The sequence below is a fragment of the Gorilla gorilla genome, chromosome 18, assembly GCF_029281585.2.
Source record: "Gorilla gorilla gorilla isolate KB3781 chromosome 18, NHGRI_mGorGor1-v2.1_pri, whole genome shotgun sequence".
Lineage (NCBI taxonomy): Eukaryota > Metazoa > Chordata > Mammalia > Primates > Hominidae > Gorilla > Gorilla gorilla.
Genome location: NC_073242.2, coordinates 112,362,654 through 112,377,162, shown reverse-complemented (window position 1 = coordinate 112,377,162; position 14,509 = coordinate 112,362,654). Strand labels below are relative to the sequence as shown.

Genomic DNA, 14,509 nt, shown 5'->3' with positions numbered 1-14,509 from the left:
AGTTGGATGGTGGTGACGGGAGCATGACAACATGATATACTTCATCCCACAGAAGTACATATCTAAGAATGGTTAAAATGATCAGTGTTGTTCTATGTTTCATTGTTGTTACCACAATAAAACAAATTTTAACATTTCTTTTTAATTTTTTTTAATCATAAGGTGATTGGTCAGGGTGGGGAAGGGAAGATTTCTGCATTTCCCCCAGCTCTCAACAGCACAATTGTTTTTGTTTTCGTTGTTTTTGGTTTTGTTTTGTTTTGTTTTTGTTTTTGAGATGGGATCTCACTCTGTTGCCCAGGCTGGAGCTCAGTGGCACAATCATGGTTCACTGCAGCCTCGACCTCCCTGGGCTCAGATGATCCTCCCACCTCAGCCTCTCAAGTAGCAGGACTACAAATGTGCACCACTACACCCAGCTAACTTTTTTGTACTTTTTGTATAGACAGGGTTTCGCCATGTTGCCCAGGCTGGTCTCCAACTCCTGAGCTCAAGCGATCCACCCGCCTTGGCCTCCCAAACTGTTAGGATTACAGGTGTCAGCCACAATGCTCGGCCAGTAGCACATTTAAAAAAAGAAAAAAAAAAAAAAAGGAAAAGCAACACCAGTGGGGAAAGTAAGTCTGCAAACCCTGGTGCCACCCCTGACAACCTGGGCTGCTTTAGTCAAGTCACTTAACCTCTCTGGGCCTCAGTGTCCTCACATAGAAAATGGGTCTGAGAGCACCTAGCTCAACCATCAGCCAAGAGCATATCCTAACGATGTAAAGTGCTTATTACAGCCATGGCTGCAAAGCAGGCTGTAAACAAATGCCCGCTGCTACCATTTGCCTCTAGAAAAGTCAAAAAATGAAACAGGGTGCTTGGGCCAAGCAAAACACCTAAGACTTGTCCATTGCCCGGGCTGGGCCAGCCCTGAGCCTGCCCCCTCTCGCCTTCAGTCTTTCCTCTGCTTCTGTGGCTCCTTTGTTTTCCTTCAGGAAACATGATTCGTCTCGTGGGTGACAGGAAAGGGAGGGAAATTGGCAGGACAGAAGTTAGTTGCTCTTTCATTGGCATCTTGGTCAAAGTTTCTTTTGCAAAGCTCCCTCCAGGCTTCCCAGAACCACAGGAAAGGTGGGATTTTCCACATGTTGACAGATAGCGGGGCTCTGCCCACTGGGAGGGAGGTAGAGGAGAGGAAGCTGGTGAGCACGCAGGGATGAACTCAGTCCAGAAACCGAAAAGTTTCTCTCTGCAGAGGGTCCTGGACCAGCCGATGGGAAGATGGATCTCTATGCAGGACTTGCCAGAATGCCTCCTGAGCAAGAGGGTGGTATCCATTTCTTGACCTCACAAATGAAGAGCCAACTTCAGAGCCAGATTGGCCACACCATACCAGCACCGCATGGAGAGAGGCACTGAGGGTGGCTCCCTCTCTCAGCCCTGTGCCAATCTCAGCTATGAATCATCATAAGCCACAGAGAAAGAAAACTCAGAAGAGGCATCACCTCCGAGGCTGAAAGAGACCAGTGTGTACCAAATCTTCCAACACAAGGACCTCATTTAATCCACCTCAGTAACACTAGAGGGTGGCCCCGCGTGGGGGAGCAGGCAGGGCATTTTGGATGAGAAGAGGACAGAGAGAAAGGCAGGTGGACAGAAAAACATGGAGTGAGCTAATGGCTGACCTAACATTACTAGACTTTTAACCACTTCCTAGTTAAGAGTTCCAAATCCTCCCATCGGGCATGTGAAGAAACCAGGGAAGCTCACCCAAACCCTGAAGCCAACAAGTAACAGAGGACATTGACCAGACACGAAGTCACCTTCAAGATGGAAAGATTTTCAGGAACAAAATAAGAGAGCTGACAGAGCTTAGTTATTGGATCTTAACTAGGATAATGACACATCTAGATGGGATAATGACATATCCACATAGGATAATGACATAAATAAACCAAGAATGAATGAAAGGAATATTTTACCAAAAAAATAAGGTGTCTCATGTGAGGCTAACATGAGACAAGGACTGAAGAGCTCAATGCAATCTCTGGCATGCCAAATACACGGTTGTTCAATAAATGGTAGGGTTTGTTTTCGGTTTTGGTTTTTTTGGTTTTTTCTTGTTGTGGTGGGTTTTTATTGTTGTTTTTTGTTTGGTTGGTTTTGTTTTGCTTTTTTGAGACGGAGTCTTGCTCTGTCACCCAGGCCACAGTAGAGTGGTGCGATCTTGGCTCACTGCAACCTCCACCTCCCGGGTTCAAGCAATTCTCCTGCCTCAGCCTCCTGAGTAGCTGGGACTACAGGAGTGTGCTACCATGCCCGGCTAATTTTTTGTATTTTAGTAGAGACAGGGTTTTACCGTGTTGCCCAGGCTGGTCTCGAACTCCTGAGCTCAGGCAATCTGCCTGCCTCTGCCTCCCAAAGTGCTGAGAATACAGGTGTACACCACCACGCCTGGCCAAACGGTAGTTTTTAATCATTACATTATTAAGAGCTGAATCATACCTCAAAAACATAATGAATCAAAAATGCTCAACCTCACCCATAAAGAAAGCAAGTTTAAGCAAAAACACTTGGTTGCCTCGGTTGCAGATGAACAAAGATCAAAGTCTAACGGCACAATAAATCATCAGGAAAGGGTGCCCTCTTGCCCCACTGGTAGAAATATTATACAAATTGCTACCTCTCGCTATCAAACTATTAGACCAGCAAACGCTGTGCTGCTGGTATTCGTTTCTGAGAATTTATCCTACTCACAGCCCCCTCAAATGAGTTTACAGAAAGATAGACCCAAAGGTTTCCATAGCAGCATTAATCACACTAATGATAAAGGATTGGGAGCAGCTCTCTGTGCATCAACACGGAAATGATTTCTGAAATGACAATGCATTAATCTAAGGAAAAACCAAAACCACGTTTGCTTTTTTTAAAAAAATGTCTGGGTAAGACTTCACCTTTACAAAAAAAAAAAAAAATAATAATAATAATAATAATAATAATAAATAAGCCAGGCATGGTGAAACACACCTGTAGTTCCCAGCTACACAGGAGGCTGAGGCGGGAGGATCATTTGAGCCCAGGAATTTACGGCTGCAGCGAGCTATGATTGTGCCACTGCACTCCAGTCTGGGCAACAGACAGAGACCCTGCCTCTAAAAAATAATAATAATAGTCCGTCATAGAGCTTTGTGCAGGACTGATAGGGAGCTTCTCCAAGAGGTAATTTTAAGTGAAAAAGTCAAGTAAACTGAATATACATTATCACATCACCAAACACATCTCTACCAGCCCTTAGAACCACCTGGTGGCCGGGCGCGGTGGCTCATGCCTGTAATCCCAGGACTTTGGGAGGCCGAGGTGGGCGGATCACAAGGTCAGGAGTTCAAGACCATCCTGCCGAACACGGTGAAACCCTGTCTCTACTAAAAATACAAAAAAATATTAGCCGGGCGTGGTGGCGGGTGCCTGTAGTTCTAGCTACTTGGGAGGCTGAGGCAGGAGAATGGCGTGAACCCAGGAGGCGGAGCTGGCAGTGAGCCGAGATCATGCCACTGCACTCCAGCCTGGGCGAAAGAGCGAGACTCCGTCTCAAAAAAAAAAAAAAAAAAAAAGAACCACCTGGTTTACTTCTTCACGGTCAATCTCTCTCCTGTCACAAAGCATGGGCTGGTGCCATCAGGAGTGTGGTTACTGCTGTATTACCAGGACATTAAAGATGCTCAAATATTTGTGATGAGGTCCGAATGCCCCATGGCAGAGATCATCTCTGAGGCTGTACTTGAACTTTCCGTGGAATAGAGGCTCTCTCTAGGAGGAGGATTTTGTCATCCTCAACCCCAGGACCCAACATGGCATCTGCAGATCACAATGGACGCAGTGAGGACCTTGCCCCCGACAAGTCATGCTCCCACCCCCTTGGAAGGTTTAAAGAAAGAATGAGGATCGAAATCCAAAGTGATCAGAAAAAAACTGAATGACTCTTACCTGTTTCTTCTGGTTTGATCCACAGAATATATCTGCTTTCTCAGCCAACTGGAAAGAAATTTGAGACAAAAGAAAGAGAGAAAGAGAAAATTAGAAAATAGCACAAGTCTAACTGAGTCCTACAGAATGTGCACAAAAGGAACTGGAACCAAAAGGAGGAGTCTTCCAACTTTCTAACAAGGGCAGCTTGGGAAGCACTTTCCTCCTAGTGTGGAAAAGTCCTATCTAAGCCAAGATTTCAACTCAAAAAGGCCAGGTTTCTTTACATTGACAATTCCTTCTGATGATAGTCATTAATCCCCAAAAAGCTAGAAAGAAAAATAGTAAAAAGTAGAGGACTTTGATTTAGTGGAAGGAAAATAACTCACACCCCAATGCCCATCTAGACTCCCATGACACTGAAGAGACAGTCTTGAGGTCTTCATCAACCCAGGAGGGAGTGATAGCTGGAAAATTCCAGACCCTATGTCTGTCCTTTGATCAGTCCACTGAATCTCTTATTAAATCCTTTAAGAAGGAAGCCCTGTTTTCCCCAACACATACCCCAGGAATATTTCTAGCTCGAGTCCAATGCACCACTCACTCCAATAGGCCAACGCTGAAAACTAGCACAGGGAAATGCTCTTATTTGAAAAACTGTAGAGCGCACACCACTACTAGGCACCCATTGCATACAAGACACTCAACGAGCCTGAAAAAACCAATGTCCCTTTTTCCACCCCCCCCCTGTAGCCCATGTTGGCTAAAGGCAGCAGAATAAAGGAATCAGCAACTATGCAAATAAACAGGCAAAAGCCAACTACCTCTCGATAATGGTGGGCGTGGACGCATTCATCGCTTCTTGGTGTAAGATTTTCAAGCCAGAGAGCCAGTTAACTGCATCCTCTTTAGAGTCAGCTAGAGTGGAGAAAGGGAACAGAAATGCTGTGTTAATTCCTGGGAAGACGTCTGCTTACAAAGCCCCGCCCCATACAGATCACGAAGATGGGAGAAGCCTATGCTGGTTTCTAGTTTTGCAGAAGGCAAAGAAAGCATCCCCTTCACACCTTCATGGCCCTAGGACCTGCTTTTTGTCTGAGATGGGGCCACACATTCATGATGAGCTTTGTATCACAGGGATGACAAGTGGGTTATTTCCTGTGCCAAATGGAATCAGCTAAGAATGGAGAGAGTGGTGGGAACTATCACTATGACATTGTTAACATCATTTGAGCACTAACTACATATATATACTAGACACTGTTCTAAGTGTTTTTCCTATATTGATCCCACAAGGGAAGTACTATTATATTCCCATTTAACACATGGAGAAACCACTGAACCTAAGACAGGTTCAGTCATGTGTCCAAGGCCACACAGCTCCTAGCAGCCATTACAGACTGAATATTTGCATTCCTTCCGAATCCATACGTTGAATCTCTAACCCCTGAGGTAGGGCCTTTGTGAGGTATTTAGGTTTAGATGAAGTAATGAGAGTGGGGCCTCCATACGGGGATTAATGCCCTTTTAGAGAAGAGAAAGAGACACTAGAGCTCCCCCTCTATCCAAGCACACCCTGAGGAAAAGCCATGTGACCACATAGCAAGAAAGCGGCTATTTGCAAGTCAGAAGGATAGCCCTCACCAGAACTCAACCATCCAGCATCTTGATCTTGGACTTCCCAGCTCCCAGAACTGTGAAAAAATCAATGCCTGATGTTTAAACCCCCAGTCTACAGCATTTCGTTACAGTAGCCAGAGCACACTGAGACAGTGGAAGAGACAGGATTTTAAACAAGAATCCATTATCTTACCCTGGCAGCACACTGACTCCAGGGATGAAAAAGCTGAGGAATTCAAACCCAGGTGTCCAACTCCAGAGCAGAGTTTCTCAACCCCAGCTGCTCAGGAGAATCACTTGAGGGCTTTTCAAAACCCCAATACCTAGGTCCCACCCTAAAGTAATTAAACCAGAAGAGGGATGAGGGAGACATCAACAGGTGGAAACACCTGCCTGATGCCAAAGTATATCAAAGGTTGAGTGATCAGTCTCCTCTGCTGCTATAACAAATGACCACAAACTTAGTGACTTAAAATAATACAGATTTATTTTCAGACCGTTAGAGAGGCCAAAAGTCTAAAATAGACTGGTTGCATGAGATCTCTGGATTCCTTCTGAAAGCTCTGGGGAAGAATCTGTTTCCTCACCTTTCCCAGCTTCTGGAGGCTGCCTACATTCCTTAGCTCATGGCCTCTCATCTGCTGAACTTTGTTTCCATCCTCACATCTCTTTCTCTGGGAATGACCTTCCCAGGTATCTAAGAACCCTCGTGATTCCACTAGACACCCAGATAGTCCAGGATATTTCCCATCTCAAGATCCTCAATTTAACCACACCCACCAAGTCTCCTTTTCCATAGAGGATAATATATTCACAAGTTCCCGGGATTAGGACATGGGCATCGTGGGAGGGCAGTATTCAGCTTCCCATGGATGAGTACCACTGGCTTAGGGATTTACCTTTTGTTTTATTAAAGAGTGTTAGCTTTTAACCCTATGCTAACTAATAAAATGCAGGATCTGGAATAATCTGCACCACAACCCTAAGCAGCTGTCAGTATCTCTCCTGCTTCTAATCAAGATGGCACAGAGGGACAGCAAGTAGAGCTTGCTAATACCCAGGAGAGTATGGCTTGCTAATACCCATGGTTGCTATTACCCTTACTAATAAGCGGCATTGAGGAGTGGTTAAGAGCTTGGCATCTGGCAAAAGGAAGATCATAGCTCAAGTCCCACTGCACCACTTCAGGGCTGTGTGACATTCAGGAGGTTACTTAACCCTACTCTGTGCCTCATCTCACCTGTAAAATGAAGCTAACAGTGCAAACACCTCATGGAACTCTGAAGCCTCTCCTTAAGCACCAGGTACTTTATCAGTCCGTACACCCATGGCAGAGACTGCTGCTCTCATCTTCCCACACAGATGCGGAGGAAACTGAGGCTCTGAAGGGCTGAGTTTGTCTCAGAGCCAGTAAGTGAGAAGATGGAATGTGAATCAAAATCTTGACCATCACTGTGCTGACCTTGAATTTAGGGTTCCGGAAGAGGGACCCAGAGTGGGATATATATCAAAGTTCACATCCTGGCTTCCAAGACCCGGGTTCTTCTGGTCTCCTTACCAAGTTAAGAATGGGGGGTCAGGGCTCAGCCTGCAGGTGGGGCTAAGGAGACAGAGGTGTGAAGCTTCACCACCAGGGGCCTTGCCCTCCTACCCCATCTCTACCAACTCCCCTTCCATATCATCAATCAGACATTCGCTCCTCATTTCCTACATCCGACATGCTGTTTCCCTCCTCCAAGCCCTGGCACACACCACAGCCTTTCCCTGGAGCACCCTCCCTCTCTTTCCTCCAAACTCCTACTGAAGCCTCAAAACCCAATGTAAAAGTCACCTTCTCTGCCAAGCTTCCCTGGAATTAAACATTCACAGCACACTGTATCATGCTTGCACTAGGTCTTATCCCAGTGCACACATCTGTCTCCCCAAGTCGACTGAGAGCTTCTTAAAGGTGGCATCAGGTCCCATTCATCTTCCTAGCTCACTGGCATGTACACAACCTAACACAGAGTATAGGCTCAAAAGACATGTAGTAAAAGAATGAATGAGAAATAAGTTATCTGACCCAAAAGTAAATGTCCCTATATTGCTCAACTTCGAGAGCTGCCTCACCCACTTTGGTCTATTTTAATCGTATTTATTTTCTTAATTAATATACATATACTTCTAAGTCAATAAATTCTAGGACTGAACTTGAAAGTAGCTACAAGCTTCTGCCCCTGAGTAAAGTGAGGAAAGTGCATGTGTGTGTGCAATAGAAGATCTCAGGACAGTTCCTTCAGATCAATCAGATTTGCTGAGCCACATCTGCTGGAGGAAAACAGGTTACATTTTTCTTTTTCTTTTTTTTTTTTTTTTTTTTTTTGAGACAGAGTCTTGCTCTGCCACCCAGACTGTAGGGGAGTGATGCAATCTTGGCTCACTGGTTCAAGCAATTCTTGTGCCTCAGCCTTTCAAATAGCTGTGACTACAGGTACGCACCACAACACCCAGCTAGTTTTTGTATTTTTAGTAGAGACGGGGTTTCACCATGTTGGCCATGCTGGTCTCAAACTCCTGACCTCAAGTGATCTGCCCGCCTCAGCCTCCCAAAGTGCTGGGATTACAGGGATGAGCCCAGCCTACATTATTCCTCCAACAGAGCCTGGCCTCCAGTGTTAAAACTATGTAATCATCACTTATTCAGCTCTCAGCATGAGCCAGAGAGACACTTAACATACTCTTCACAATACCCCCATGAAATAGGCATTATTATTCTCCCCATTTCACAGCTGAGCAAACTGCAGCTCAGAGAGGTTAAGTCACTCACCTAAAGACACACAGCTAGAAAGGAGCAGGGCTGGGATTCAAAACCATGACCCCAAATACACATCAGTGAGCAGGCAGGGGTGAGCATTCTGCTATTAGCGAACGTCTTCAGGAAGAGACTAAGGCACAGGGAAGGAGAAAGGCACAGAAACATGCACCTACCTGCCAAGCTGAGCGTGCTGAGGACAAACTGAGTGCCATACAGGATGGTGAAGCAGCAGTCTTCTTTCTGGCGAACTGCTTTTGCTCGCTCGAAATCTTTGGAGTTCTTCCCTGGGCGGATTTCTTTTATTTCCATGATATCCACTAAAATGAAATTAACATGAGCCAATTAGAAGCTGGAGTTCCCTCCACCTGAGGATGCAGCCACACAACTGCAGCCCAGGCACAGCCTGGCTCCTTCCTTCCCCAACAGGATCCCGCAAAGCTATCTCTGCGTCTGGACTCAGTGACCCCTCCTTCTGGAAATGGACAAAGGGCTAAGATCCTACCCGGGCATTTGCTGCCACCCCACAAACCCCTGGAGTATGAAGAGTTTGGGGTTTCTGCTCACCCTGTTTCTCAGACAGACACATTTTAAACTAGGACAATTAATTTTTGTAATGCAACTGAGATTTCAGGAAATAAGCACAGACTATTCTACCAAAAAAAAAAACAAGAGACCAAATTGATGCTCACTAGAGATCACTCTAGGCAGCCTAAAAGTTCCAACTGTCCGGTTGACCTTGACCTTGATGACCTTTTCCCTTGAGTCCCAAAAGCTACAAATGCTCTGTGGCTCAATTAAAGGGGGAAGAGAAAATGAAGGCACTGAGTAACTGATTCAAATTAAAAATAATAATAAGAGGCCAACCCCAGCGTTGGGGATGGTCACAGGGGTTCTGGATATCACAGGGCCCATGAGAAGAGAGTGGTAAACTATTACTCTGGTAACAGTCCAGAGTAATGGACTGTTACCAATGGGCCACAGCCTCCAGTATTTATGCCTTATATAGCCAGCTGCCCTTCAATCCAGGTTGTCTCTGTGACCTGTTTTAACCAATAAAATGTAGTATAAATCAGGGATTCCCCAACCCCCAGGCCATGGACCGGTACCGGCAAGTAAGCGCTATTATCTGAGCTCCACCAATTGTCAGATCAGCAGCGGCATCAGATTCTCATAGGGGCGCAAACCCTATGGTGAACTGCGCATGCGAGGGATCCAGGTTGTGTGGTCCTTATTGGAATCTAATGCCTGATGATCTGAAGTAGAACAGTTTTATCCTAAAGCAATCCCCCCACTGCCCCCACCATCTGTGGAGAAACTGTCTTCTACGAAACTGGTCACTGGTACCAAAAAGGTTAGAAGCACTGGCACGCTGGCATAAATGATGCTGTACCAGTTCAGGGTCTAATGGTTTTTTGTTTTGTTTTGTTTTGTTTGAGACAGGATCTCACTCTGTCACCCAGTCTGGAGTGCAGTGGCATGATCTCAGCTCACTGCAACCTCTACCTCCCAGGTTCAAGCAATTATCCTGCCTCAGCCTCAGGAGTAGCTGGGATTACAGGCATGTGCCACCACGCCCGGCTAGTTTTTGTATCTTTAGTAGAGATGGGGGTTTCATCATATTGGCCAGGCTGGTCTTGAACTCCTGACCTCAAGTGATCTGCCCACCTCAGCCTCCCAAAGTGCTAGGATTACAGGCGTGAGCCAGCGGGCCCAGCCTGGGGCCTAATACTTAAGAAGGCCTGGTACCTTCCATCTTGTGCTCTGGGGGAAGCCAGCCTCTGTGTAAGAAGTCAGACTACCTGGAGACCACCATGCTGTAAGAAGCCCAAGTTAGCCCTATGGAGAGGCCATGGAAGAAGAATCAATGCCCTCAGCCAACAGCCCAGCTGAGCCCCCAGCCAACAGCCACAGAGCACTGGACCATCTTAGAAGTGGATCCTCTGGCCCCAGTGAGCTGCCCCAGCTGACAACATGTGGAACACAGACAAGCTCTCCCAGTCCCCACCCATGCCCAGATTGTAGAAATATGTGCAATAAATAAAATGATTGTTGTCTTAAGCCACTAAACACCGGGATAGTTTGTTGTATAGCAATAGATAACAGAAACAAGTATGAAATCCTTCTGTTCTGCAACTTCTGCTGCCATGTGACTCCATCTACTCCTGGGCAAAACCTACCAGGCAAGGATAGCAACCTGACTGACTCAAAGGTGACTCCTCCTTCCCCTACAAGATGACCAGGGAACTCTGGACTGGCACAGAGACAGAAGCTCAACAAGCTCAACCAGTCCCTTCTTTCCCTTTCTTCTGAAAAACAACAACAACAAAAATCTTTTCATGGGATGCACCCATTCCATGTGCTTTAGATAGAGCTGATTCACCCCCACCACCTTCAACCATAAGCTGAAGGGGACAGCAGGGACCAGGGAATGACCCAAGTGCCCTGGCTCAGTGACTGGTTCGGGCACAGACACATGGCCCAGCTGCACCATCAGCATCCTCCTGGGACTTATTTGGCCAGGACTACTGGTAAAACCTCCCCTCCACGGCTGCTCCCAAGCTGGTAAAACATGAGCCTGGGAGTGGCAGGGACCACCTTGTCTACCACGGAAGAAAGTGTTATCAAACCCTGGTGTACCTTTGAACTCCAGCACTCCTGGAGATGAGAGTGAGAAAGGAGATCTCAGCTTTGCAGCAAGAAGAGGTGGCTGTGGCCTGGAATTAAGGAAGAGGACAGAACGAAGTCCACAGAGGTGAGCAAAGGCATCTTAGAGTCATAGTGAAACACAGGAAAGGTTCGTGGCCATTCACAGGCAACAATGGGAGCTAGAGGAGGAGAGGAGAGAATTAAGTTAGAGGAGAGGGGATGGGATGCACTCAAAGCTTTATGAGTTCTTACCGTGGGTCTAGCTCAATTAGAAACAGCTCAGTGGGCAAAAGCCATGTGAAAACAAGCCGGGCACTGGTGGCCCACGCCTGTAATCCCAGCACTTTGGGAGGCCAAGGCGGGCAGATCACTTGAGGTCAGGAATTCGAGACCAGCCTGGCCAACAATGTGAAACCCCATCTCTACTAAGAATACAAAAAGTAGCTGGGCTTGGTGGCACAGGCCAGTTGTACCAGCTACTTGGGAGGATGAGGCAGAAGAATCTCTTGAACTTGGGAGGCGGAGGTTGCAGGGAGCCAAGACCACGCCACTGCACTCCAGCCTGGGTGACAGAGTGAGACTTCGTCTCAACAACAACAACAACAAAAAGGCCATGTGAAAAGACTAAAAAACAGCAATGTCATCTACATCCTATGCATGTATGGTGGCAGACATACCCACCTATACATGTGACAAGATTTCTTAAAACTACACACCAAAACAAATGCAAAATAACAAGAAAACTGAGTGTATGTAAAAAATGGTGAAAACCAATTAAGATCTGCAGTTTCATTAATAGCACTGCACCAGCGACCATGTCCAGGTTTTGATAACTATGGTTATGAAAGATGTTATCACTGGAGCAGCTAAATGAACGGTTCACAGAAACTGTACTATTTTTGCCACGTCCACATGAGTCTAAAATTATTTCAAAATAAAAAGTAACTAAAATCACTTCTCAATTATGGGTGGCCCTATTATTAGGGGGGTGGTATCTCTAAACCTTGTGGGGTAGAGTATTAGGGATGAAGGTGAGAGAGAGTAGAGAAAGGACTCATCCCCTGTCACACCCCACTGAGGACTTCTACTACAAGCTGGCTGGGGGGACCCATAACAAGTGGGGACCCCATCCAGACCTTGCACTATAAATCTTGTTCAAAGGGCCATTCCCACTGATTGCAGACCTCGAGGAAACAAAAATAAGCGGCTCCCATCTTAAATCTTACTCAAGGGAGTTAACCCTATTGCCCGCATGTGCAGGAGATCTGAAGAATGACCAGTCCTCCACCTTGGCTGCATTATAATACTAAACATCATGCCTAGGGGTGGGGATTTAACACGCTAATGAGATATGCAACACAGGAAGAAGCTCTCTATGCTGTTATACTGTGCAGGTGCCAGAAGTTCCCCGCCTCTACATGCTTAAATATCACTCCCTGCCTACTTTAGCCCCTTTAAAATTCCTCTCCTGACTGTCTTCGGGGAGCCAGGAAGAGAATTCTCTTTCTCTTGTGCTGCTTCTCTTATGCCTGGGCATAAGCTCCAATAAAGCCTTGTCTGGGAAAACTCTTTGGACCTCTTGTCAATTTCTATCACACTGAGAGCCCAAGAACGCACGGTCAGTAAAAGATGGACATGTCGCCACTCTTCACCCAAACCAGAAATCTGAGTCTTCCTTATCTCTTCTCTTTATCTTCACTCCTCAAAAACAAACAAACAGAAAGATCCTTTTCGTGCACTGAAATTTATTTTTTTTGTTTGTTTCATTTATTTGGGGGAAGCTTGAGTACTTTTACAGACTTCATGATGTTGCACCACAAAATACTTAATTTATCTCAAAAAAATGAGCACACTTTCTTATAGAACCATAAAACCTTACATCTAACAAAACTGATGATAATTACTTAACATAACCTAACACCTCATCTGTATTTAAATTTCCCCAGTTTTCTCCAAATCTTTTTACAGTAGACTTGAAGACAAATAAAATGCATACATCTTATCTCGTTATGTCATTACATCTTCAATCCTAAGGAGTCTCCTTGTTTACTTTTGTTTTCTCTTGTGCCTTTGACTTTTTAAAGACACTAGGCACTGGAATTCATTTTTAGAGGAAATCAACATGGCTGATGTAACTGCTTTAGCAATTATCTAAAAACTTGAAAGGTATTAAGGTTTGTTTTCCAAAGTTAGTTATTCACCCACCCAGCTGACTGCCAGTGAAAGTCTAGTGACTTTAAGCAAACATTCTTTTCTCTTTCTGTCTAGTCTAACAATTCTCTTTCCCGGTAAAATGTCTTCAAGAGGGAATTTTTTTGGGTTTGTTTTTTTTTTTTTTTTTTTTTGAGACAGAGTTTTGCTCTTGTTGCCCAGGCTGGAGTGCAGTGGCACAATCTCGACTCAGTGCAACCTCCGCCTCCTGGGTTCAAGTGATTCTCCTGCCTCAGCCTCCCGAGTAGCTGGGATTACAGGCATCCGCCACCAGACCTGGAAAATTTGTGTGTTTGTATGTGTATTTCTAGTAGAGACAGGGTTTCACCGTATAGGTCAGGCTTGTCTCGAACTCCTGACCTCAGGTGATCCGCCTGCCTCGGCCTTCCAAAGTACAGAGATTACACGCATGAGCTACCACGCCCAGCCAAGAGGGGATCTTTGAACTGGCCTATGGTGAGCATCTGTCCTTACAGAAAAATTATACATAACTAAAGAAAAACTTTTTTAGACAATGTAACATTGTCTAATAGCCAGATTTTAACAATTCTACTTCTGAAATTGCTCTGGAATCTGTCAACGTCTATCCATTTCCATGGCCAACACCACAATCCAAGCCACCATTATCTCTTGTCTATGGAGGCAGCTTCCTGAGTTGTCTCCTTATAGCAGTACGTTATCCCCACAGTCACCTTATGAAATACAAACAGGCTCATGCCACTCCTTGGGATCAAGCCTTCCCGTGACGTCCCATTGCTGTAAGGACTAAGAACCACAGCCCTGTGATGACCCCTCCAACCCCACGTGGCCTAAGCATCTGCCTCCCAGCCCTTGCACCACCCACACAGGCCCCTCCAAGCACCTCTTATAGGTCACACTCATTCCTACCATAGGACATTAGCGGTGCTGTCAGCACCACTGAAAATGTTCTTAGTCTGGTTACTGCCAAGCTCTCCCTTCCAGTCTCAGCTCAATCAAACCAAACTCAGAAAACCTCCCAATGCCTGCTATGATCTATACCAAGCACCTCTCTTCCACAGCACTCAACAGAGGCAAATATGTATTAGATGGAATCTGTGGATCCACAGCCCTCCTTTCCTAGACTGTAAGCTCCATACACGCAGGGATTGTGCACCCTTCTTCACCACTGAGCTTCACCCCTATCAGAGTAGCTGGCATACAGCAGGGCCCAATAAGTAGTTCTTGGAAAGAGGAAAGGGACAGAGAGAGATGGGGACCTCAAGAGGAATCAAACTACTGATGATTGAGCAGAGCAGGGGACAGAGAGGA

General features: G+C 45.8%; 1 protein-coding gene across 3 annotated transcripts in view; it reads right to left on the bottom strand.

Annotated features, from left to right (window-relative positions):
- The window catches only part of PLCG2 (phospholipase C gamma 2), a 178,130-nt gene that overhangs the window by 94,015 nt on the left and 69,606 nt on the right, over positions 1–14,509 (bottom strand). For 2 of the 3 annotated variants that reach the window (XM_019012688.4, XM_055366758.2), the window contains 3 exons: positions 8,536–8,679; positions 4,773–4,866; positions 3,970–4,017 (listed from right to left, as the gene is read on the bottom strand). In XM_019012688.4, the coding sequence (XP_018868233.1) occupies positions 3,970–4,017; positions 4,773–4,866; positions 8,536–8,679 (286 nt within the window). Of the gene's footprint in view, positions 1–3,969; positions 4,018–4,772; positions 4,867–8,535; positions 8,680–10,999; positions 11,188–14,509 lie in introns of all 3 variants that reach the window. The other variant, XM_055366757.2, reaches the window with a different exon arrangement.